Consider the following 26,641-nt stretch of genomic DNA (forward strand, 5'->3'; position numbering starts at 1 on the left):
TCTTGAACATATACAGGACAGGTTGTATACTTATATACACTGTGTTGATGCAGTATAGATAAGGACGTACTAGGAACCTAAATTAATACATTCCTACATACTTAATAAAAAGGCCTTTAAAATAAAAGTAGGTACCCTGAACCGACCAGCATGCATGAAAAGTTTGATAAGAGTGGAAGAAGCGTTATTGGTGAGTCAGAATCGTAGTAAGTGGAAGTCCACGGTCTCTGCTTACCCCAATAGGAAATAGGTTTGATTTTATGTATGTATGTATACACTTCATCATCAGCCCATTAACGTCCCCACTCAGCAGTGGGGACGTTCCCCACCCGGCCCGTGCCCCAGCGGGCACGGGCCTTCCCTATAGATGGATAGGGAGATCGGGCCTTAAACCATCACGCGGGCCCAGTGCGGATTGATGGTTATTAACGACTGCTAATGTAGCCGGGACCAACGGCTTAACGTGCCTTCCGAAGCACGGAGGAGCTGGAGATGAAAACTTTTTTTTGTGGTCACCCATCCTATGACCGGCCTTTGCGAAACTTGCTTAACTTCCGAGCTCCTCATGTATACATTTGATAAAGAGTAATAAAAAAATGATACGGTTTGTTATCTGTCTGAAACTGAACGCACTAATCACAGCAAATAGTTTCTAAACACTTCTAATTGTCTATTAGCTCTGTGGTTATTTTTAGCATGACTGCTCGAGCACTTATTGCAGCTTATATTTTTATCTTGCTTTGTGAACGTGCATTATGTGGTACAAAATACCAAACCACACAAAATTAAATGACGTATGAAATAAAATGTACTAAACTAATGCAATGACATCAGCTTCTCGTATTCGGAAGTTTCCTCTTACCTATAGAAGAAAACTTCGCAGACTTTACATAAACATTATTTATATTGACAAATATATTATTACAATACAATATAATTAAACAACTATATTTACCATAGACTTTACAACTATCAGCATGTATAAATAGCATATTTAATCATGTTATAATAAGCATGATATAACTATCATCATGTAATGTGGAAGTGCTAGTAGGTAAAGGAAAAGAAGCAAATATTGAGAGTTATTGAGGACAGAAGAGGCAAGATGATTGGACACTTAATAAGACACGACGAATTTATTAAAAACATCATAGAAGGGAAGCTACAAGGAAAGAGAGGAAGGGGAAGACCAAGAAGAGCTTACATGGAACAGATTAAAGAGAAGGCGAACGTCGTGTCTTATAAGGAAGTGAAGGAATTGGTCTTAGATAGACAAGAATAGAGAATGCTACACCGACAAGAGCGTGGCTCTTAAATTAGTGATGACAATTATCGTTAGATACTTATCATAAACGTGATAGTGACATGTGATTTTAAAACAAATAACGTAATGTACCTAATAGGTGTTACAAACTTTCCATAATTCAAACGACGATTAAAATTCTTCCGTTATTAAAACGATGTTAATGTTTTGTGAATTTGTGTGCAATAAAGTGTTTTTATTATTTTTATTATTATTATGTTATATTGAAACTAATTTATTTAATTGATATTATATTTATGGTCTAACAGAAAGCTCAGTGAGGTGTGGTTACTTAGTTCATCTTGCGATGGATCTATCTCTGACTACCCCAATTGGGATATAGTCGTGATCTTATGTTATGTACAGTCATGAGCAATATAATGTACCCACTTTAGGACTCTGTCGCACTAACATATTTGACATTTAGTGAGACTTACCGTTCGTTCAATTTGTCAAAAAAGTTAATGTAACATGGTACCAAAGTGTATACTACATATTAATGCTCGTGACCGTATATTAAATATCTGCATTATCTTTCATGATGTATTTGCTGTGGGCTTTCTTAGTCGTAAGGTTATCCCATTACGTCATCGGGCATCGTCATACAATGAAAATATCCTGTGTATTGTGTAATTTCCAGCTTGTAACAGCTTCCGTGTTCGAAGTTCAAAATATCAAGCGTTTAGACTTCCTAAGGAGAAGTAACGATACAAACTTCTTCTTTTATCACGTGGGTTGTGAGGTGAATTACCAACCTCATCAACCCTGGTGTCAAGGTTACTATTGCGCTGCCAAAGGCCCCTGACATGGCTCATGTAACGACTACTTACTTACATCAGTAAGTAGTAACCGGGACCAACAGCTTAAGGTGCCTTCCGAAGCAAGGCAAATTAATCTTACTTTTTGGACAATCAAGTGATCAGCCTATAATGTCGTAACCAAACGAGGGATCACAAAGTGATTTTTGTGGTATGTCCCCACCGGGATTCGAACCCGGGGCCTCCGAATCGTGAGCCCAACGCTTAAACACTGAACCACAGAGACCCTTGCCAATGAAAACTTGTGGCGTATGTATCAAACTAGTCTACGCTCGACATAGCTTCACATGCAAGCTATCAGCCGATAGCAAACAATGAAATGGTCACGCTATTTGTTGTCTGTATGTAATATGACCTGTGTTTATGGTTCCACAAGTCCAAGGCCAAGGTCGAAAGGTTAAACATTACGATTGGTCTAAACATTCCCAATTCCAGAGAGAGTTAATATTAGCTGAAGAATTCGCCTATTATCGTTCGATTGTTTATTTATCCACTGGTTAGTCGGCAACTGTTTCTCGTTTCCTTTGCATTCTTTCACGTTTGTATTTTAAAGTTTATGATATGATGATTATGATCTCCACCAGACCGCAGCGGAGTAACGCGGTGGAGTCCATACACCCCCTCCAGTTGATTGAAGGCAGCTTTGTGCCCAGCAGTGGGACGTATATATTTATTTATTATTTACTACATTTTTCACTTTACAGTACAGAAGCGCAAATGCGCCGTGAAACTTTCAATATAAACAATAATTTAATTAGACATATGAAACTTAAGTGTAAACAATATAAAAACATATTTAATTTTCTCACATCATCTCGCAGAACCTCAGACACTCGCGACACACATACGTCCACTCACTCACAAACAGATCACACTCTGGTGCTGATGCAAGGAGATGCTGTTAATTTATGTGATAATATGACTTTATTCATATTGCAATGGCTTTACTAGGTCTCATGCACGTTTACATTTTTAATGAAGGACTTTCATTGGGACTTTCCAGGCTATCAAAACAATATAGATGGCATTGTTCAGTTTAAACGTTAGTTTATCTATTTTCTCATTACTCGGGTACACAATTCAATCAATCAATAATACTTACAATTATTTCAAAAAACAATGTATCCTTACATTGGCAGAAGCATTATATAAAAATATTTGTTGCTTAATATTTGGATCATATTATGTATAGAATTAGGTTGCTACCTAATTGCTTCTCTTTAATTTGATCAGCATAATAATGGGTGAAAAATGTAATGGTGGCTTGGTGTCTAAAGAGTCATCATTTATAATCAAAAATAAAGATAAAAGATGCATTATGTCTGTTATCTACAAAATTAAAAGGTTAAACGATGAAAACACTGTACAGCGCCATCTGTATTGTATTTGAGGAACGAAGCCTGGAATGTGCCTCATTGTTAACTAAACTTTAAATTCAGGTAATATAGAATTATTTCCTTATCTTTTTTACCTTTATCACAAAATACATTATGTCGATAGCAATAATTCCATTATAAGTACCTACTTATATTTAAATTCTTTTATCAACTTTGTTCATGGGCACTGTCCCAATTAGTGATAGAAGGACACGAGGAAAAAATAAATTCGAAATAAATATTGCGAGCCTCGTAGAAGGATGGTTAAGGAAGTTGAAAGAACAAAACTAAGGCGTGTTACACACGATCGTTTTAAACGTGCGGTGCTACTGAAATTCCGTTCCTTGCATGCTGCTTATCGGCTACTTATAGTACCATCACCTCCCTAGCGTTATTCCGTTTTCACAGGGTCCGCTTACCCTACCTTTGTTACAGAAGCATTTTTTTTTTGACGTGACTTATTGTAGATTTGCCGCAGATAGCATTAACTACTTGGCCGGACAAATGGGGAGCGCTGAAGGCTCTCACCCGGTACAACGTTTAAGACAACAGGCCTGAGGGTGCCCAGTTACAGAAGCAACTGCCCGTCTAAATATATAGGTTTTAAATACTTCATCATACATCATAGTACTATTAATCTAATAATTAATTGTGAAGCGAATGTTAAGTTGGTTTGGACACGTAGAGCGGATGAAGGATAATAGGATTACGAAAGCAGTATATAAAGCGAACGTTGGTGGTAGGGCTGGCAGAGGAAGACCTAGCAGAACGTACATTGACCAAATTGGAGATGTCCTTAGAAAAGGTTCAGTACGATATACGAATCGATTGATGAATGTGGAGGAAGCAAGAGAAGTCTCGAAGCAAATGGAAATCCATAGTCTCTGCTTGCCCTGGTGGGAAATAGGCGTGTGTTTATGTATGTGTAGGTAGACCTTAAGATTAAAACATCATTTACAACAGAAGAAAGATAGATAGATAGATAGATAAAATACTTTATTGAGCACAATGGACACAAAATACAGAGATAAGGACAGCATATACAGAAAAGCACAACAGGCGGACTTATTGCTCATGCAGCAATTTCTTCCAGGCAACCTTTGGGTACAGGAAAATTTTGTACAAGTATAATAATAGCGGGTTAGTGCATTCTAACAAAATAAATAATTAAAAGAACAACCTACATAAAATAAGTACATTTAACTACATATTTATATTATACATAAATATATAAAATTAATATAATATATATATGACTATTATACATAACTAAATAATTATACATACATATAATAACACTATGGAAAAAGGAAAGATGGTTTACATAAAAGAAGAGGAGCCAGAGTTCACAAAGTGCGCCTTTACTTGTCCTTTAAAGGACTCCAGCGATGGTGCCCGCCTGATACACTCAGGTAGCAGATTCCATAGCCGGATAGCTCGCACCGTAAACGATGAGTGAAAGAAGTTGTCTTCTGTAGAAAACATCAGATTAACCATAAAAATATTTCCATTTTCTATCCTGTGGTGGTCGACGGTCGACCTCGCCAGCCGGTGTCAAGGTTATCAATATATTATTGAGCGAGGAACAACTATGTAAGTAGGTATTTGTCCATCGTCTGCCATAGACCTATAACCCCGGTGATGTCAAGTCTTAAGTTACACTATGCAATGAGGAAAATGTTCACAGGTGGGTGACACGACTAGGCGATTGAATTAACAAGGACACAAAAGGATACAGGTACGGTCACGAGTACTAATATGTACCTATACATTTTGAAACTATGTCACATTAACTTTTTTGACAAATTAAACCGTAAGTCTCATTAAATGTCAAACATGATAGTGCGACAGGGTTCTAAAGTGGGTACATGATATTGCTCATGACTGTACGTATTGTTTGTTTTGCTATCTAGATTAAGAAAGATACGGTCTGTTATTGTGCTCTGGTTGTAAAATACGATTGAGGATATATATTCTCCTATTTCTCCCATCAGGTGTCACTCATGTTGAGTATTCTACTCGTAAAAGTAAAAGATTTACTGACAGTTGTAATGATTTTTATATATGTGACAAATAAATAATAGTAATTAATACATTAGTAATTAATTTAATTTTGGAATTGGAATGTTGGAGATACCAATTGAATGGTAACACTTACGTCACCAATGGGCTAGCAATGGCGGCTTGTCATAGGATTGAGCATACCTGGTCTTCTTATACCATGACTTAAATAATATATCTATGTTCCCGTACATAACATGGGAAAATAGGGAAATAAGTTTATTATAAATAGGTTATTAAGTACACGTATTTTAACTGTTAATATACTTATACGCGCCCTTGACACCAAAGCTCAGTACTGTAGATATAATGATCAATATCTCAGTAAAAATCATTACGATGAGACATGGCTGGCAAAGAGTGGATCTATATACTACACACCTCTGTTTACGTCTTTAGGGAAAGAGGCGTCATGCTATGTTATGTTTTGTGTTATATATTGAATCTTTACGCTGTTTCCAAAGTGTTTGACTGAGTAGGAACACTTGAAATCGCGAATGATTACTATAAAATACCGTTGAGGAGCTCGGTGGCGAAGCGGTAAACGCGCTCGGTTAAGCAACTTTCGCAAAGGCCGGTCATAGGATGGGTGACCACAAAAAAAAAGAAAAGTTCATCTCGAGCTCCTCCGTGCTTCGGAAGGCACGTTAAGCCGTTGGTCCCAGCTGCATTAGCAGTCGTTAATAACCACCAATCCGTACTGGGCCCGCGTGGTGGTTTAAGGCCCGATCTCCCTATCCATCCATAGGGAAGGCCCGTGCCCCAGCAGTGGGGACGTTAATGGGCTGGTGATGACCGTTGTAAATATCTAGAGTAATTTGGCAAATCACCAATCAGATATTGACAACATTGGGCGTGGAAATCTTTTGATAATCACATCCCGCCAACATGATCATAGTCGAGTTGGCAACTTCATTAATTTACGACAATTTATTGGCTACGGTACATTTAAATTTCTTGTTATTTAATGTACAAACTAGTGTTAGGAGTTCATTAAAATGATGGACATTAATAGGCTTAATGTTGTGCTAATATGTTCAATTTTGTTCAATGTCAAGGGCCATATAACGCTTTCAAGTTCATATGTACGACAATGTGACAACAACTTTAAGTTTCTATACCGACTGTGTCGAGTTTACGGTGCCTATACTTAGATGGTTGTTAAATATCAAATAAGTACTTAGTAGGCCCTTATTAGGTACGTCTTTTGTCGATATTATTTCTGATAGGAGTCAAGCACCGGCCTTGAACGGAGTAACACATCTGACGTCCCATCGCGGTGACATATTACCAGATTATTCCATATATAAATAGTCACCAAACACACAGTCAGTATACAGCCTCCGTGGTCTAGTCTCTTTGTGAGACTGTCCTTTGTTTGGTAAGGACTTTACAGGCTTGAATCACCTGATTGTCTGAAAAAATAAGATGATTCCGTGTTTCGGACGGCACGTTAAGCCGTTGGTCCGAGCTGTTAAAACACCTCCACCAACCCGCAGTGGAGCAGCGTGGAGTATGCTCCATACCCCCTCCGGTTGATTCAGGGAGGCCTGTGCCCAGCAGTGGGACATATATAGGGTGTTTATGTTTTGTTATGTTTAAAAAAGTCTATTATACAGCAGAGCTCCTATGCTGAACTGGGACCGAAAAAAAACGACTAGGTTCAGCTGGTTATCTTACCAGTTGGAGTAGAGTTTACGCGTGTTTACCGCTTGGAAACCATAGAATGGAGACCGAGAGCGAATACGCGGAGAAGAGACCTCCATGACGATGGGTCGATGACATCCGGATATATAATACGAAAGACCGCCGGAAGCGAAGAAGAGGTCCTTGCAGGGCGTCCCATGTGCCTACTACCTTCTTGTTCCACCTTGATTATGTTTGTGACATGCAATAAATGAATATGAGAGAAAAGGACGCCTACATCCAAAGCTGGATAGATAATGGCTTGGAAAATCCTAGTTCAGGTTATCTCAGCCTGCGCGGACGTATTGAAGTAGCATTTCGAAATACGCTACCGGTCATGTCGTTAAAATCTACATAGGGGTTGTGTCCATTATCTTCATGGATCATTATAATGCGTAGGCAGGTCACCTATAGCCATAAGGTTTATCGTATCCATCTCAGATCTTTGTATAAGCTAGAAGTCGTCTGCCGAATATTTATGGGGTTGTCTAGCTTATATTATAAGCTTACGAGTACATTTCCAATTGGGCTAGGCTGGGTACGTCTATTTTAAGATGAATTGAGTACTTTACTGAGTTTTCTATTAAACCAACGTGGTCGAACCACCTGCGTTAGTGAAGGTAGCTTATGTATATTTCGCACTAACATATTTGACATTTAGTAAGACTTACAGTTCAATTTGTCAAAAAAGTTAATGTTACATGGTACCAAAGTGTACCTATACATATTAATGCTCGTGACCGTATGTCTGTTAGAGAATAAAAATGAATGCAAAGGACGAAAAGTCAAAACGTCCCCCGCTATAATAATAAATAAATAAATAATAAAAAATAAATAAAATCAACAGGTTCCAGACATGTCTCATTCGAAGCGTCTTAATGGGTTGAAATTGTTCTATGGCGACTTTCTCGAAATACGCGGGGTTTAGCCGAAATTCGGGTTCTTAAGTACGATTTTGAGTACCGCCTGGTACAACATTGTTCCAACCAATTTCGATTTTCGACAAACCTTTTTATTATTTTATGTCTAAACCCCATGGAATTTGAGATTATAACTAATTGGCATTTTTTTAAAAATACTAATGAAGTACAATAAATTACGTATTGGTAGGGGGGGTCTCAAACAGTTACGGTCTCTCACGACGCTTCAAAATCTGTGAAATGACGCAATCGGACTCCCATTACACGACCGCTTAGTGTTATAAATAAATTTGAATTCCTCACACAAAGAACCACGTGCCAAATATATTCCTTGATATTGGATCGAATCAAAATAGATCGTTCGTATTGACAGAGACCATAACATTTTGCTATGATATTATGATGCGTATATACAATCCAACAACAAGCTACAATAAATAATACAGAACTAAGAATATGCGTTTATAGTTTATTTTATACTATAAACATGGTTGGAAATAAATTCTGCTCGGATAGAAATCAAAACAACTTTTATTTTAGGATTTTTTATTTATTTTGTCTATTTATACCAGCCTACGTTGACTGGCTGGAAAACTAATTCATATTCAATCTCGCTGCTAACAACTTAAAAAGTAAATAAGTAGTTTCTGTTTATGTCCATATGTCACACTACCACTATAAGCTCAACCCGAGTAATAGGGGTACCTACATATACACTAAAGTCAACTTAAGCTGGTAGTCATGACAAGTAGATATTGATAAGGATTGTAATTCTGAAAGCACAAGCATTCACTTAAGAAAACAAAATTGCTATTTGACATTTGTTTGCATTTTGCACTAAGTTTTATATGCGCAAATATCAAATTGCAATATTGCTTTCTTAGATGAATTGCTTCGATGTGGCCATTTTAACCCCCCCCTACACGCGATTTCTGATCCAGCGCGTTATGAATATCAGCACACTGGGTAACATCAAAAATGTTCAAACAAATATCGACTTAATCAGTTTATTAAATGTTAGCGCGTACGATTCGGAAGAATACTGATCTGTTTTCAGCTTAAATAATAATAGATAAGAAATAATAATAGCCTACTACAAGTTGAGTATAAAAACATGAAGCCAAAGTCATTATTTAGTTAGAAATAGGTATTGGCAGTTAGGATCGAGACTCCATTTTATATCGAACACTTGGCTTGTAAAGGCGGCCTAGATTCCATTCCATACAAAACTGTTTACATTATCAAGCCAAATTATATGAAGCTACGAATGCTTGTATACTTTTTCAGACTCAATTATTTAGTCTCTACAATGTACCCAGGATGATAAATAGCATGAACCATTTCAAATACTAAAATAGACTTATACACATTTAATAGCAAATCAAATAGTGGAATTTATTGCTTTATGAATAAATACTAATGTATCTATACATGTAAGCCGTTTGGTCAAAGTGGGCAAACGGCTGTGGGAGCACGGTGGCGACTGTCGGTAGTCCCGGTCCGGGTTACCTAGCGCAGCAAATTTCCATCACCATGCGCCATCCACTGGGAGCGAGATGGGCACATTCGGTAGGGAGATTTTATCTATATTTTTGTTTTTAAAACAAGCGTCACATAGTTTTAAGTTTACGCGGTTATTATCATAATTAAAACGCATAATAACGGGTTCGTACCGCGTTTAAACCAGGGATATGAGACTCCCGATATTTCGACACTGTTGCAAGTAGAAATATCGGGAGTCTCGTATTCCTGCTTTAAACGCGGCAAGAACCCGTTATTATGCGTTTTAATTAAGCGTCACATAATTTTTAACCAATGTCAATAACACAAAGAATTAAATGAGTAAGTCTGTCTTGTCAATCAGGTTAATAATCGACGAATCGTTTACTAAATTAGTTTTCCTCGTCAAAGTTCTTTGCACCCGATATTATTTGGCACAATTATGTATTTACAACTGGTAGTCGGAACTTCGGATGCTTTTTTGACGTGGCTTGTTGTACATTTGCCGAAAATGGCATTAACTACTTGGCCGGACGAATGGGGAGCGCTGAGGGCTCTCACCCGGTACAAAATTGAACAGGCCTGAGGGTGTCCAGTTGGAACTTCCGATGTTTATTATAATAAGATACACTATCCAAGATACAAGTATACACTTTGAAACCACGTCACATTAACTTTTTTGACAAATAAAACCGTAAGTCTCATTAAATGTCAAATATGGTAGTGCGACAGGGTTGTAAAGTGTATACATATTAATGCTCGTGACCGTACATAAACTTCTGATTAAAATGTTTTAATTATAAAACGTATTATTTAAGTGCATTATGTTGTATCCCCAATATATTAGCGTGGTAGCCACACCACGTGCGTCCCTTTGGGAGGCGTAGGTGGACATTTAAGGAATTCAGTCTTTATTAAATAAAATTTTATAATCCATGAGTGATAGATACACCTACATACAGGGTGTTAGTGACATCGTAACGAAAACTATGAGGGATGATTGAGACCATGATTCTCAGATGATATCAAGTGGAATTTTCCGTCGCAAAGGTATGGAACAGAAACTTAAAAAAAATCATGAATTTTCCGACTGAAAATTCTACTTGATATCAACTCAGTATCATGGTCTGAATCATCCCCCTCAGTATTCGTTACGGTGTCACTAACATACCTACTTATATGGCTAGAGTATGTACTTGTGCGGGGTGTAAGTGACATCGTAACGAATACTGAGGGGGATGATTCAGGTAATTATTCGGAGTTAATATCAAGTGTAATTTTTCATCGCAAAAGTATAGAATTGAAAATAATTAAAAAAAAAAAAACATGAATTTTGCGACGTAAAGTTCCACTTGATATCAACTCAGAATCATGGTCTGAATCATCCCCCTCAGTATTCGTTACGGTGTCACTAACACCCAGGATATACGTAATAATCTACATTCATATGTCATAATCATTTAATTTTATTGCAAGTCACAGTTTTACATAGGTGGTATACAGGATGTGGTAGGTACATTGTGACGCCCCGTTGGGGCACAGCAACTTAAGCATAACATTTGTTACGTGGTCAGAATTCTATACGGTCTATACGGTCCTGTGGTACACTGGATTGCTTCTCAAACGGGGAGCGTCAGTTTAAACCCCGGTAACGGACTTGCACCAATGAGTTATTAATTTATCTTAAGTGCAGTTTACACTAACACAGTTGGCTCGACCATTATAGACGGCGCGCTCACCACCTATCGCGTTGGTCTAACAGAAAGCTCGGTGAGGTGTCGGTACTTAGTTCGTCTTGCGATGTATGTACCTCTGACTACTAGTCTACTAGTCGTATTCTTATGTGTTTTATGTTATGTTGTCATATGTAGTTTAGGCTGATGCCACTAAAAATCATACCTACTTAAACATGTTTTTGTAAATATTGGTGTAATTGGTAGTTACTAAGTCTATTGTTTCATTTATGGCTGTATCATATTTTTAAATCAAGATATGATGACATTTGATTTGTGATGTGATCGCTTTAGACTTTGCACTCGAACGCAGGCAGAATTAAAGTCCAATTTATTTATATGAACCATGGCAAACGTACAAGGCGATAAAAGACTTGCTTGAAAGAATAGGTGACTAAATCGATATTGATAGGTACCTATCACTGCACTTTGTTCGCTTTAGAATGCATTCAATTTATTGGCAAAGAAACAGAACAATAATAATGTCAGGAATATCATACTACTAAGTATAAACGGCGTCCGTGGTCTAGTGGTTGAGCGTTCTGCTTATGATCCGGAAGTCCCGGGTTCGAATCCCGGTGGGAACAAATCACAAAAATCACTTTGTGATCCCTAGTTTGGTTACGACATCGCAGACTGATCACCTGATTGTCCAGAAGTAAAATGATCCGTGCTTCTGAAGGCACGTTAAGCCGTTGGTCCCGGTTACTACTTATTGATGTAAGTATGTAGTCGTTACTTGAGTCACGTCAGGGCTTTTGGCGACTCAATAATACCCTGACACCAGGGTAGATGAGGTTGGTCATCCACCTCACAACCCACACGAGAGAAGAATGAATGATATTACATGATATGAAGAATGAATGAATGAAGAATGTTATTACTTTATTATCAGTGTCAACGACTAAGGTCCCTCACTAGGACACCACGGTGGGGCCACCACCGTTGCGCCACCGAAAAAATGTGTAAACAAACACACAGTTGGGTAGTTTCCTAGGTTAACGATAAATCATAAAATTCTGATTACTAAATAAAGACAGATCTAAAGGTGTAAATAACATTAGTAATACAGTAATACTTATTAGGTAGGTACTGTTTTATTACAGTCATGGTAGGTACATGTTTACTGTTTTACTGGTTAGGTACTGTTTTCTAGCAATACCACGCATTAGGTGACTCTGTAATGCTGTATGTTCTGTTGTGTAAAAACAATACATAATTTAAGTGCCGTTCAGCAGCCAATAACTAATGACCGTGGTTATATAAATATTAGCCAACTTATTAAAAATGTATGTGATAATAAGCAAGCGTGGTAAACGAACGTGCCTGTAGTAACATTTACCCAGTAATTTACGCTGGTGTCAATTACGTATATCTACGAAAATATCCTTCTCATAAAATACTTATATCAAAACTCGTATATTTAGATATGTTTCAAAAGGATTATCAGAAAAATATTGAATAATTACTATTAGATATACATGTTATTACTAGAGACTCTTTCCTGCAGAAAAACTGTTTAAACACTTTTGCAGGGCATTGGTAAATTGTATATTTAGTATTAAGATTAAATAAATAATTAATTAATTATAGTACCAACTTACTTTTATTTATTAAATAAATATTTTTTGTGTGCATTTTATGGGTTTTATTTATAATAGATTAGGTTAAAGATAAATTATTTTATTCTAAATGCTTTATTTAAATAAAATAATAAAAAATGACGGGTTTTAATTCTTAATATTAATGTTCCAAATTCAAATTTATAATGTAATTAATCGGATGTAAATGTAAAAGTTCGGAAGTGTTTCGATTTTTTGATGAGAAGTACTTACTTCAAAATAGATTTATATTTTTAACATGTTTTTCCATAAATCTTAGGACACCGATAACAAAAGTGGCTGCAAGTTGTTTCTACCGACTTATTTCTCTATCCAATTCTCTACGGAAAGCTAGTGTGAAGTGATGTATATATGTAACTATAAGAATACGACACATGCCAAGAGTATACAAACAAAGGCAAAGTCAAGGTTGGTAGCTAGATTAGCCAGCATTTAATGCGATGGGACCGTAGCGTGCATTTAGCAGTGGCCTTATCACGTATACGTAGTTGGGACACAAGCTAAGGTCACCGGTACATTAACATTACCTCACTCGATTAAATCGATAGTGATGCAAGTGTGACGGTACCCTGTTATCTATGATAGCACTTGTTTTTTTGAGAATCAGAATGCATTGCATTTACAGGTACCTATTTTAAGACATACATACATTTTTAATGGAAAATGTGGGAGCGTGCTGGACAGGGGCGTATTGGAATGGGTGCCTATTGGAAACACCCTATTCTGCCTGTATGTCGTCATCATCACGTCATTACATAAGCGCCTTTTTGAAATGAGGTAAAAATACGGTCTGAAATAAGATTGTCTATTGCGAGGTTGTTGTTAACAAAAATCACATCCGATTTTCCAAAAAGTGCTTACGCGGTATTCACTTTAAAGTGACGATATAGGCTTCCAGGGCATTATTAGTAGATTGGCAGAGATCATTGGTCAAAGGCCTTAGCCAAATTGCAAACGTATACGACGTCAGTAACAGTGGTAAAATGTATGGGATTGACATATGGTGACATAAACATACGGCAACTCGCCCCTCCCCACCAGCGGCTAAGCTAGGTTTACCTCACCTCCCCCCAGTCTTACTTTAGTCTTAAATCGTATGGGCGTCAGACGTCAAGGGGTTTGTATACCAGCGAGATACCTTTTGATTCGCCCGGGTTATTCACTCATTAACTAATTCTTCCTAAAATTAAGAGCTGTCAGTCATCCGTCCCTTTCCTTTTCGGCGGATAAGAAAATGACAGGTATAACTTAAAGTAAAATTAGGTGTCTGCAGGAATCGGGGCCATCGTCTGTGTAAAACGAGGTTTTTTGTATGAAGTGTCCGAGGTGTGACATGAAGTAAGCTAAAAGCATTGTAAGAAGTGTAATGTGTGTAAGGATTTTACGTGTACCTACCTAAGAAATTACTATTTGAACTAAGTCACATTATCAAACATAGTAGTTAGTCATAAATATTAATTATGAGATCACGGCCTGAAATAATAGATATCTCTACCACGTGCAAAGAAAAGGTTTCATTCGTTTTCCTTCTTTTAATATGATTCACATTTTCTTCTCACCTATGACTCACATTGACTCAAGTTACCTAACGTAAAGTTTATATACTTCCTCAAACAAATAGCAACAGCATTTTCATTAAAAGAGAAACCTACTCCATTATTCCTTTTTTGCAAATGTAGGACTATGTTAAATACTTTTACTTTTTTTTAACTTTTTTTTACTACTTTTGGCTACTTGACAGTTGTAACAATAAAATAAAATGTCGGATATGGTAGTTTATCATGTGATAATTATCCATTTTTTTATTAAGATCATTTTTAAATATATTATTTTTACAAAATAAGAAAACGGGTTTTTTATCTGTCTATTACAAGACTCGAAACACGGGCGGCCATGATTGAGCTTCGTGTGACGTCACTTTTCACAAAATAATACCTACCTAGGTATGTGATGTATCTGGTTAACCCCGCGCGGGTCGGAAGGTCAAATATGTTGGAAGGTTAGGTAAACTAAACGGACTCTGAGCAAAAAAGGAATTTAAAAAAATTAAACCATCTTCAAAATCTGTCAAATAAAAAGTAAGAAATAATATTTTGATGTTTGAGTAGGAGGACTAAGTTGCAAACATAGTTCCTACTTACATACTGACCCCGATTCCTGCAGACACCTCATTTTATTTTAAATTATACCCGTCCCTTTCCTTACCGGCAGATAAGAAAAGGACAGGTATAATTTAAAATAAAATTAGATGGTGTCTACTGGAATGAGCACCAGTATTTATAAAAAAAAAACAAAACTTATTTATTATAGAAATTGGTGTACCACCTTTGGTTAGTTTCCGCAAATATCATTCCACGTAGAACTTACTACGAGCACATACTTATAGTTCATTATTAAAGTGCCCTAACATGAGTAGCTATACGGACTGATTAGGCCAAGTGGTTGCTTATGTGGGGGCATTGACCGCAAAGAAACATTGCTTCCTAAAACCCCCGGGGTAAAAATCCGGAAAGGTTACTTTGAAGCCATAAGTCCATCTTCAGTAAAAAACTTCTATGTAGAGTCATAAAATGCAAAACTTATTGCTACTAATTACACGGAATAGATGATTAGATAGTGCTTCTATGTAAGCCATACTCAACTTGCGGACCGCTAGCATTTTCTATGCGACCCTACATGCGACCCGAAGACTAGTATTTTTTTTATGTTACAGCGCTCATAGCGCCACAAACGAGGTGTCTCCAGAAAGGGGGCTAGAAGAGCCTTCGAATGGTTCAGTAATATGGGGATACGTGATTTGACTTGACTTGTCAAGTAAGGTGGTGTGTGTGTGTTGATGTCTCTATGTGTGTGGTGTTGTTTCCAAACAAATGACAGTCTCACAAAGTGATTTCGACAATGTCCCAGGGACCCGTTGATTCTTCTTCTAACGTATGGGTCATCATCATCATTACCAGCCGTACGACGCCCACTGCTGGGCATAGGCCTCCCCTAAGGATCTCTACGACGATCGGTCCTGCGCTGCCCGCATCCAGCGGCTTCCCGCGACCTTCACCAGATCGTCGGTCCACCTTGTAGCGGGCCTACCCACTGAGCGTCGTCCGAACGTATGGGTAAAGAGATGGATTACCAACTTCTGGCGTCAAGGTTATTATTGAGCCGCCAAAAACTCCTGTCTTGGCATGGCTCTTGTAATAACTACGTACTACATTAGTGAAAAGATAGGCTACATAAGCCATCTTCGGGCGCATCAGCGTCGTGCCGACTAGGAGTCGAAGTGGTCGCCATGGCCGAAATCGGTCGGAGATCATCATCACATTAGTGAGTAAAAAACCAAACATCACTATGTGAGCCCTGATTTGGTTACATTACAGGCTAATCTCCCGATTGTACGAAAGTAATTGTTTGTTCTATGCCACAATGTAAGGTAGACTATTGCGGCCCGCAAGGCATAGTAGCGACTATGTGGCCCAAGGGATAAAAGGTTGAGTATGGCTGCTCTATGGTAATATATACCGATAAGTCTATGCGTGTTGTCTAATGCATAGCTAGTGGCTACTCTACATAATTGGTTAAATGGACAGCTTTCTGAGTTCGATACCTGCGATACTGGGTAGACAGTTCATAAAAGGTAAAAAATAATGACATGGGAATGTTACAGACTTTTGATGATAAGTAACTTCTCTAACCACAGAAAGGCATAGTCTCTCCCATGGAATAGAAGAAAAGAGTTTGGAAAGGCCCTAACGTGCATTTTACCCATTCAACTCCACTCTCTTTTACTGCTAATTCTGCAAACAGATAAATACGATAGCTCTAACTGCTTCTCAAATTCCATAGCCACTTTACCGGCAATAAATACACATATGCTGTATCTCACGAAAAGTAATGATAAAAATTATTTTATCACCAAAAATTATAATTATTATAATTATAATTTTTGGTGGTTATATCATTATTAGTATTTTTTTTTTATCATTACTTTTCGTGAGATACAGCATACAAAATTATTTATTTGACAAATAGTCGATCATATTCAGGTTTTTAGCTTTCCTGTGACAAGGAGGGATCTTCGTGCATGATAGTCCGTGCAGGTTATCCGTCGTAAAGTTTGCGGACAAGTGGAGTGCAAAGTTGAAGTATGAACTATTTGCTCATACTTGTATGGCGCGTGTTTTGCGCTCGCTTGGCCCTCACAACCTCTTTCTTCTATTCCGTGATCTCTCCCATAATCCCTAACGGGCAGGGTAGATAGTACAAATCAGAAGTCTGCAGAGATAGTGAGATGTCAAGGATTCATCAGAAGACGTCCACCGAACCGATTCTAAATTAATATACATACATACCTACCTACCTAAAAAAAAATTTCTACTTACATAACTTGATAATTACTTTTTTTGACTCCACGGAATAAAATACAGACACTTTTAGGGAAGAAACATCTAAAGGTTTTTTTTGTTAGTAACATTTAGACAAAATCGTAGCAAAATCTTTTTATTTAATAAAAAAATATTTTAAGTAAGTACAGTTAAAATTTACAAGTACAAGATATGGGAGTCTCCTAGAAGTATAAAAATACATGTACTAGTTAGAGAAGTAACTCTTTTTTTATTAAACAACGCGCGAACGGACTTATACCTTATCGTTGCATCTAACACTTTACTAACATTACCGGTCATCGACTATCAAAGAACTAGTTCAAACCAGTTTCGCAAGAGACATGGCATTAATTAGCTATTACGAACCCTGCCCCTGGGTGCTCCTAATAAGGAGTGGTATTACAGGATGGTCGAGGTGGTACCTCGTCGCGTATAGCGTGTTGGACGACTAGATTATAATAAGTTAACATTACTTAGCATCCCCGGCATCTCCGAAGGGGTAGGCAGAGGTATAGCATATTATACAATACATGCACCCACTATCCTCACCAGCTAAATATATAAAAGGAGAAACTGACTGACTCACTGACTGACATATCAACGCACAGCCTAAACAGCTAAACGTAGGCACCTGAAATTTGGAAGGGACGCGTAGCTTAGGTATCATAGAGGTGCACTAAGAAAGGAATTCCCGAAATTCCCACGGGAACGGGAATTAGCGAGAAAATGTTCCATGTAACAGTAGCCCATTGCCATTAACCGATTTCCAATAGGGTAGTTTCCATCTAGTCAAATCAGTTACTTTTTACTAAACGTCAAAACACGAAACTACTATGGAATCTGTGTGAAAAGCACACTGTGACGTCATAGAAGCACACTGTGACGGCGTGATAAAATGTCGGACTTATTATTACGTTATTCTTGATTGAAATTCGTTGATTAAAATTCATAAATAAGTTAAATAGAAAAAAGAAAATGTTTTTCGTAAGTTGTAGATCTGTGTTTATTTAGTAATCAGAATTCAAAATAATAAAGTTGAATTCAGAGGTTTAGAGCCCGATCTACCTGAACTACGGTTTAAATCATTTTGTACTCTGTACAGGACTGTCACGGATTTCATAATAATTTTCCAGTTAGTAATTGTTTATGTCTACACTACTTAGTAGGCGCGACATGCTTGTCTTCTTAGTAGTTTTTTTTTCTGACGTGTTTTACCGTAGATATGCCGCATATGTGATTGACTTCTTGGCCGGACAAATGGGGAGCACTGAGGGCTCTCGCCCGGTATGTTTCTGTATTTCAAAGGCGGTTTTAATGTATTAACTATTATTTAATATAATACACTATTAGGTACCTAGCTATTTGAGTAACATCAAACCTAATCTTTATTTCCAATAACCGAACCCATAAACAATGAGATCATGAGCAATTATTATTGTAATAAAAGATAGCCAGACTATACTTTTAAAAGATATTTAACATTTATTGAGGTCAATTTACTGATATTGGGACCTTGAAATTGTTTGCAAAAAAACATTATGTATGCAATGTGGAACAATACATTCAATACGATACGGTTGCATTCGCCTGGTATTAGTAACCTAATAATTGATTCTATAGCCCAAGTAGGTCCGTAACACTTAAAACTTGCGTAGTAAGGTCAATGTGGGGAAGACCGTCTGGGCTAAAAGACCGGCTAGTGGCAATAACTTCTTGTATAAAGATTATGGCGACTTATAAATATAACCAAGTAAATTATCTATCATTTCCGATCGCAGGATTTGCTCTACATTATAACATCGCTTTTAATAAATCCAGTTAAACTCAAATTATAGAACAGTATGCCGGTCTTCCCCTCATTCACCTTATACAATTTTGTCGTGTCATTTGTGTAAATTGTTTCATTCTAGTACGTTTACAATGCTACCTATTACAAATTAGTTAGTCACGATTATTTTTACACCAGATTAAAATAAACTCTAAACATAAATTATTGCTGTTTTATCGCTTCTTTTTTTTATTATATATGATACAAGAAAATGTAAACTTAAATGTATATAATAATATATGTATATCTACAATGCATTACAGTGCTTAACACTGCTTTAATTTCCTTATTTTTTAAACGGGCAAAAAGTTTTTTTTTGCATTTTATGAGTTAGGTTCCTCAAACTTCTCAAAGAACTTAAATAAAACACCAATAATAAGCTATATCTCTAGTCAAAGACACAGTTTACGGGTGACGCGAGCCTATTTAGTTGCTTACATTGCGCGTGAGTCGGTGTTTACAAATATTTGGCCGAGTGTGTCGGCATGCGGCGTGCAGCGGATGTCTCACGATATATCGTGCATAGGTACACGCGTTTCGTAAAAATTGCAATATATACAAGCCACCTTAATATCTTAAGAAATGTTAAAAGTATTCATTCTGAGAAAAATTAAGATTAAAATGAGACAATCCGAATGGAATGGATGTTTATCAATCTGACTAGATGTAAGTACGATAAGATGCAAAATTCCAATCAGTTGCAAAGTAATATACGTAAATTAACTGGTTGCACTTAAGACCTCCTGGTTACATGTCGTTTCTGTAATAGACCAAAAACACCTACAAAACATAAATTTTATAATTATGACAACTAATGGCTCATAATTTCACCGCTGTTTACAAATAATTCGCTAGGCTGTGACTGAACTTTTGCTCTTTGATTCTACATTGAATTTGAATGTTCATTATTTAGTAGATGACTATAAAATCACCGAATTAGGCAACTTTATTTTGACCTTCACTACTTGGCTGGGCGAATGTGGCAACGAACCCGTGTGTGAATAGGGTTAATTTTGAATTTCCGGCATCTGAATATGAGTTTTTAAAATTAGGTGTTTCCAATCTATTAAAGCCGATTTCAGTCAATGATTCGCAAGGCTAATTTTCTACCATTAAATAAATTGGTAGGTACCCGAGCGAGTCGTGCGCACAAATGGGCTATCATTAGATTACCCACTATCAAATCACTAATCAATAAAAGTGTCTACTTAAAGAAACATAATAGAACTGGAGCTCTCTTCTGAAGTTCCAGCATTTTCCAGATTATGAGAGGTTTATGTACGGTCACGAACATTAATATGTATACACTTTGATACCATGTCACATTAACTTTTTTGACAAATTGAACTGTAAGTCTCACTAAATGTCAAATATATTAGTGCGACAGAGTCCTAAAGTGGGTACATTATATTGCTCATGACTGTACATCATCATATCATTGTCATTGGTTTATGGAAGCCATAGGTACGACAATGCAGGACGGAAGGGGCAAGTTACAGGGACTGTAACCTGGAACCTGACAGAGGGCAGCAGTAACTGTCAGTACTATTCATAGGCTGAGGACAAGAGCCCTAGTACGGCTTTGAAATAGATTAATCTGGGCGCCATCCCATTCGCGTCAGACAGAGTACTGCAGGGGCGGAAGGCAAGAGGGAAACCACAGCCTTACTTTTCCTTAAAAAAGTAGCATGGAGAATGCTACTCCGACAAGAGCGTGGCTCTTAAATTAGTGATGATGATTATGTACATCACATTTGGCGGTCTACGATAAGCGTGTCTTATACTTGTTTCGCACATTTCGCATTGCTAGCGGTGCGGACCGCGGTGCGAACCGTCTAAAATAAATAAATTTACACCGTTATGAACGGAGTGGTGCGATTCAATTAAGCTGAGCGGTGCTGCGAAGTGGTGTGATTATTAAGGAGGAAGATCTTAGGACTATGTATCAAAAGTCGCTGCAAATAGTCTTCTGATTATTTTTGCCTCTGCCCACCCCTTCGGGGAACATGGGCGTGAGTTTATGTATGTATTTATGAAGGAGTGTAGTGTAGAGAAATAGTTGCAGCGAGTCTCTAGGTTTATATAAGCGGCACGTTACCTGTAACGTGTCCGATATCTTGAATTATGTTTATCAAAATCGTTTTATTTACGAAACATTGCGCGATAATACTTTGTAATATATCTTTGATAACCGAAAGGTACTGGCGATTAGGTATTATCACAAAAATAAAATGTATACACTTTCAACTATAGGCTATAGTACGTACGGGTTTTTTGAGGATACAGCGTATATAAACGCCTATATACGTCCTACTGCGGGCATAGGCCTCCCCTCAATCAATCGGAGGAGCATACTCCACCACGTTGCTCTACTGCGGGTTGGTGGAAGTGTTTTAGCGGCTAATAGCTGGGACTGAAAAACATCATAGAAGGAAAGCTAGAAGGAAAGAGAGGAAGGGGAAGACCAAGAAGAGCTTACATGGAACAGATTAAAGAAAAGGTCTTATAGGGAAGTCAAGGAATTGGCCTTTGATAGACTGGAATGGAAAATGCTACACCGACAAGAGCGTGGCTCTTAAATTGATGATGATGAGCTGGGACTGCTTACTCCGAAGCACGGAATCATCTTACTTTTTCGGACAATCAGGTGGTTTTGACGATATATTTTTTTTGTATTAATAATTTTAAGTATATCCTAAAAACTCTTTTTGGCAACAGCACAAAAAATTAATTATTAGCAACGAACTCTATGTACTACTAGCGGTCATTAGCATTGTTCACACAGGCTAGTGTTTACAAGTAAATTGTTATAACTAGAATCATACCTATTTGTAAACAAAAGATGCGCTTGATCACATGAAAGAACAAATTTTGTTGCATTATTATCTAGGAAATGTAAATGTTACCAACTTAGGTATTCCTTCTACACAAGCCTTCTATACGTCAGAAAGTAACTTGGAAATTTGACAGGTCCGGTTTTTTACATATGCGACTGCCTATCTGACCTTCCAACCTAGTTAGGTCACATACCTCTGGACCGTGTTTCTCGGACAAGTGGGTTTCCTCACGATGTTTTCTTTCAAAGCAAGTGATGGTCATTTACGATCCAAACATGACTTCAGAAGACAATTTCGAAAATCAAAAGTTTGGGCCCGTGTTCGATTCGAACCTGCGACTTCACAATGATAGTCAAGCGTTCTTCAACCGTGCTACCACGGCTACTTAGGATTTTTTTTTGAAATCTCTATTTCTCTCTCTGTGTTGCATTTTTCCCACAATATGATGGTGGGGTCTGCTTTCCGCGACTTTTCTTTCCACTTTGCTCTATCTGACGTGTCATCTGCGGAAACATTGCAGGAACTTTGGTCTTCCTCGTCTTCTGAACCCGGATATGTTTTTTGGACTAACGAACGGCCCCAGAAAGGCCCCAATTCCTGCAGACTCCTAATTTTATTTTAAATTAATCCCGTCATTTTCTTTCAATCCCGAAAAGGAATGGACGGATGATTGATTTGACTGACTGTAAATTTTAAAATGATTGAGTAACCCGGGCGATTAAGATAGGCTTCTCGCTGATATATAACCCATTTTACGTGTGCTGTCAACTTAATTTTGTCGAGTTATTGGCCAATATAACATTTTGGGAGGGTCTTTTAAATTTTGCATAAAATTGACGTGTGTTCCATACATTTTATGCCTGTCGATTACTCGTCCCTTTCCCTTTCTGCAGATAAGAAAATTACAGGTATAACTTAAAATAAAGTTAGATGGTGTATACGTACTGGATTCAGCACCAATATATTACCTAAGTACAGTCATGAGCAATATCATGTACCCAATTTAGAACCCTGTCGCACTATAATAGTCAAAAAAGGTAATGTGACATGGTTTCAAAGTGTATACATATTAGTACTCGTGACCGTACCTACCTAGAAAATGATAAAAGACATTATGAGAAATATTAGCACACAATAGTTGGCCCATTGCGAACTGACACAATGATATTCGAGTTGCTTTGTAGGAATGGGTAGGTATAGATTATAGATTAGACGTAGGTAATAAAAAAGTTCGTAGTGTGTTAGCGACCGAGTTTTAACACGTGTGTTGGTGTGAGCCATTTGAAACTATGAAATACTACCTATATAACCTAACTGCTACCTACCTAGGTAGGCACCTACTACACAATATAACGCATATACCTACTTACTACGTAGGTGTGTCTTGCGTTAAAAAGCGGTAGTATTTTTTCCGTATATATTAGGTACAATCAAAGGGCAAAAGTGCAGTCACTGAGCCCAGCGAATTATTTGTAAAAAGTGGTAAAAATTATAAACCATTAGTTTGTCATAATTATAAAATGTACGTTTTTGTAGGTATTTTTGGACTAGTACAGAAACGACATGTAACCAGGAGGTCTTAAGTGCAACCAGTTGATTTATTACTTTGCAAGAAACTGATTGGAATTTTGCACCTTATCGTACCTACTTCTGTGTTATGTGCATAAAGTTTATGGACTGGGATATGTATACGTAGATATTGTTAGGCAGAATAAGGAACAATTTATTAGATGAGCTATGGCTGTGTAGTAGGGGTCGACGAGAAATTGATGTAAGTACCTACCTACCTATCAATGGGCAATGCATCAGGATTACCTTATCATCATCATCATCGTAGAAGTTGTTGCGCAATGCACACAAATGTCAAATAGCAACATTGCTTTTTTAGATGAATGACTTCGATGTAGACTTTTTAACCCCCCTTTTGTCAGTAAAAGACAACTTCCTAAAAACTTATTCTCCCAAAATACCTAGCTAGAATCGAACGTGATGCAATTATATTTATACTTGGGTATACAGGCCAGTGCTAAACTAAAATTAATATTTGTAAGTAACCTATTTTTTGTGCCAAAACTCGATTCAATAGGCAGATCACCTTCAATAACCGTTGTCGAAATAGGAAGTGACGAACTTTATACAAGTTTTTACACCAATGAAGTAAAAGAACACGATTATCTTTTCTGCCTTGGCTGTTTGAATTGGCTCATTTCAATACAAAATATGCCAGTTTACATCTACCTACAACAGCCATAATCTAATAAAAGTTTCTTGTGAAACTAAACTTAAATCAATTAGGTAACACAATGGCCCCGATTCCTGCAGACACCTCCTAATTTTACTTTAAGTGATACCAGTCATTTTCTTATCCACCGAAAAGGAAAGGGACGGATGATTGAAGGCTCTTAATTTTAGGAAGAATGAGTAAATTAATGGATAACCCGGGCGAATCAAAATGGTATCTCGCTTGTATGCAAACCGTTTGATAGTGTTAAATTTTTAGACGGTTGTTTTAGATTTGTGCTTTAAATTGACGTGTGTTCCATACATTTTATGATTGTCGATTACCCGTCCCTTTCTTTTTCGGCGAATAAGAAAATGACAGATATAACTTAAAATAAAATTAGATGGTGTTTACACGAATTAGCACCAGTAAGACAAATCTTACAAAAATTAAAATCATAGGTACCTAGTTAGTTAGGTAGGTACTACTTCATTAATACCAGACCGTAACGGCCTCCGAGGTCCAGTAGTTTGAGCGTTGTGCTCACAATCCGAAGGTTCCGGGTTCAAATCCCGGTAGGGACATATCACAAAAATCACTCTGTGATCCCTAATTTAGGATATTACAGGATGATAACGGGCTGATTGTCCGAAAGTAAGATGATCCGTATGATCCGTGCTTAGGAAGGTATGTTAAGCTGTTGGTCCCCGTTAATACTTACTGATGCAAGTTAGTAGTCGTTACATGAGCCATGTCAGGGGACTTTGGCGGCTCAATAGTAACCCTGATGCTTGATGAGGTTGGTAATCCACCTCAAAACGCACACGATAGAAGAAGACGACCAGACCGTTCTTTGCCTACCTACTTAGCAACCTACGGTAGAAATAAAGACGATTCGTGCAACGTCATTGAAGTCGATTCTAGTAATAACAGATTTATCAAAATCTAAATAGACACCTAGACATCTAGCATAGGTTGTAACAGTAGATACGATAGTAAACAAGGTAACAACGTAGTAATCATGTTCCGTAGGTAACTAGATTTAATCGATGCCGACGCTCATCCGATCGAGGAACAAGTCCAAAGGTTGTATTTCGTTTGTCAAAGATTGTATAATAACTTGCCAAGTAAGTTCACATTTCAAAATATGCTTTGGAACTATCAAATGAAACATTATATAAGGCAGCTAGAATTCGAATATATTACACGCGAATAAATTACTTTCCTTGTCAGATTCGACTATGCGCGAACGATAACGCCGATACCGAAGATTAGGCCCATAAAAATGCAGATAGCAAATATTACTCACTTTCCCTTGAAGTAGTCAGAGATCTGGCTCATCTTCCAGAAGATCTGGAGAAGCAGCATGAGCAGTGTGTGGTTGATCCAGGTGTACAACTTGTAGCAGCTCTCCATGGCGCCACGTTCCCACAATATCTTCAACAACGAAACCTCACTCATCCGTCACTCGTCAATTTGCAAGTGTAATTCGAAAACGAACGAGTTCGAAAACACTGTTTTAAAAGTCAACGTCGCCGAATGAACGAACGTGCGCCGCGGTCGGTAGCCAAGGGTAGTTTGCCGGCTTATCAATGTAGTCGAGCGGCTTGGACGAAAATAGCCAAGATAGTCGACGCGCTGTGGATTTGACCGCACGCGGCCGCCGGTGCAAGCGAACTGGCCCTGAGTTCCACTCCGCTACTCACACAAGCCACGATGACGAAAGATGACTCAGTACCAGTGCCACAGTACTCGTATCACGCTTCATATCTCGGCGCGGAATGCACGGAACCCGAACTCTGTATCCCTCGAACAATGTCAAAACAATTGTCTGTTACCGCCTTTTTTTGGATGCCTTTTGATAAAAAATTTTTTTTTATTCTCTATTTGCTTGTTAGCAGCTGCATTTCTCATAACTGTTGCACGCGTTGGTTTGAGTAATTTTATTTACGAGTAGCGTTGCAATACGATGTTAAGATTCTGATTACAAAATCAATAACAACAATCAAATCTAATCGTAAACATTGAATTGATCGTTCCTGTACCTACGTACCTAATTAAAGTTTGTTGAATAAAGTTAATTGGAAATGAAGAATCATTAAAAGAAAAGTAGCCGGGGAATAAATACCTATTAATTAAGTAGGTACTTTTCTATTTCGTTGACGTCATTGACCATTATAGGTAGTAATTACCTACTTAAATGTTTTGTTTCTATGGTGTGTTAATTTGGTATTTATGAATATCGTGCTACGCTACCGTACCTTCTGTATTTAACATACCTACCTACAAAAAATAACACACATACATACATAAACTCACGCCCGTAATCCCTAATGGGGTGGGCAGAGCCACAAGTA

The 26,641-nt window shown here is 37.5% G+C and overlaps 1 protein-coding gene across 1 annotated transcript in view; it reads right to left on the reverse strand.

Annotated features, from left to right (window-relative positions):
- Nucleotides 1–25,977, reverse strand: part of LOC126372572 (uncharacterized) — a 30,502-nt gene extending 4,525 nt beyond the window's left edge. Inside the window, exon 1 of the mRNA XM_050018399.1 lies at nucleotides 25,594–25,977. Within this exon, the coding sequence (XP_049874356.1) occupies nucleotides 25,594–25,745 (152 nt within the window). The 5' untranslated portion in view covers nucleotides 25,746–25,977. The remainder of the gene's footprint in view (nucleotides 1–25,593) is intronic.
- Nucleotides 25,978–26,641: the final 664 nt, after the last annotated feature.

The sequence above is a fragment of the Pectinophora gossypiella genome, chromosome 14 (assembly GCF_024362695.1).
Source record: "Pectinophora gossypiella chromosome 14, ilPecGoss1.1, whole genome shotgun sequence".
In the NCBI taxonomy this organism is placed as follows: Eukaryota; Metazoa; Arthropoda; class Insecta; order Lepidoptera; family Gelechiidae; genus Pectinophora; species Pectinophora gossypiella.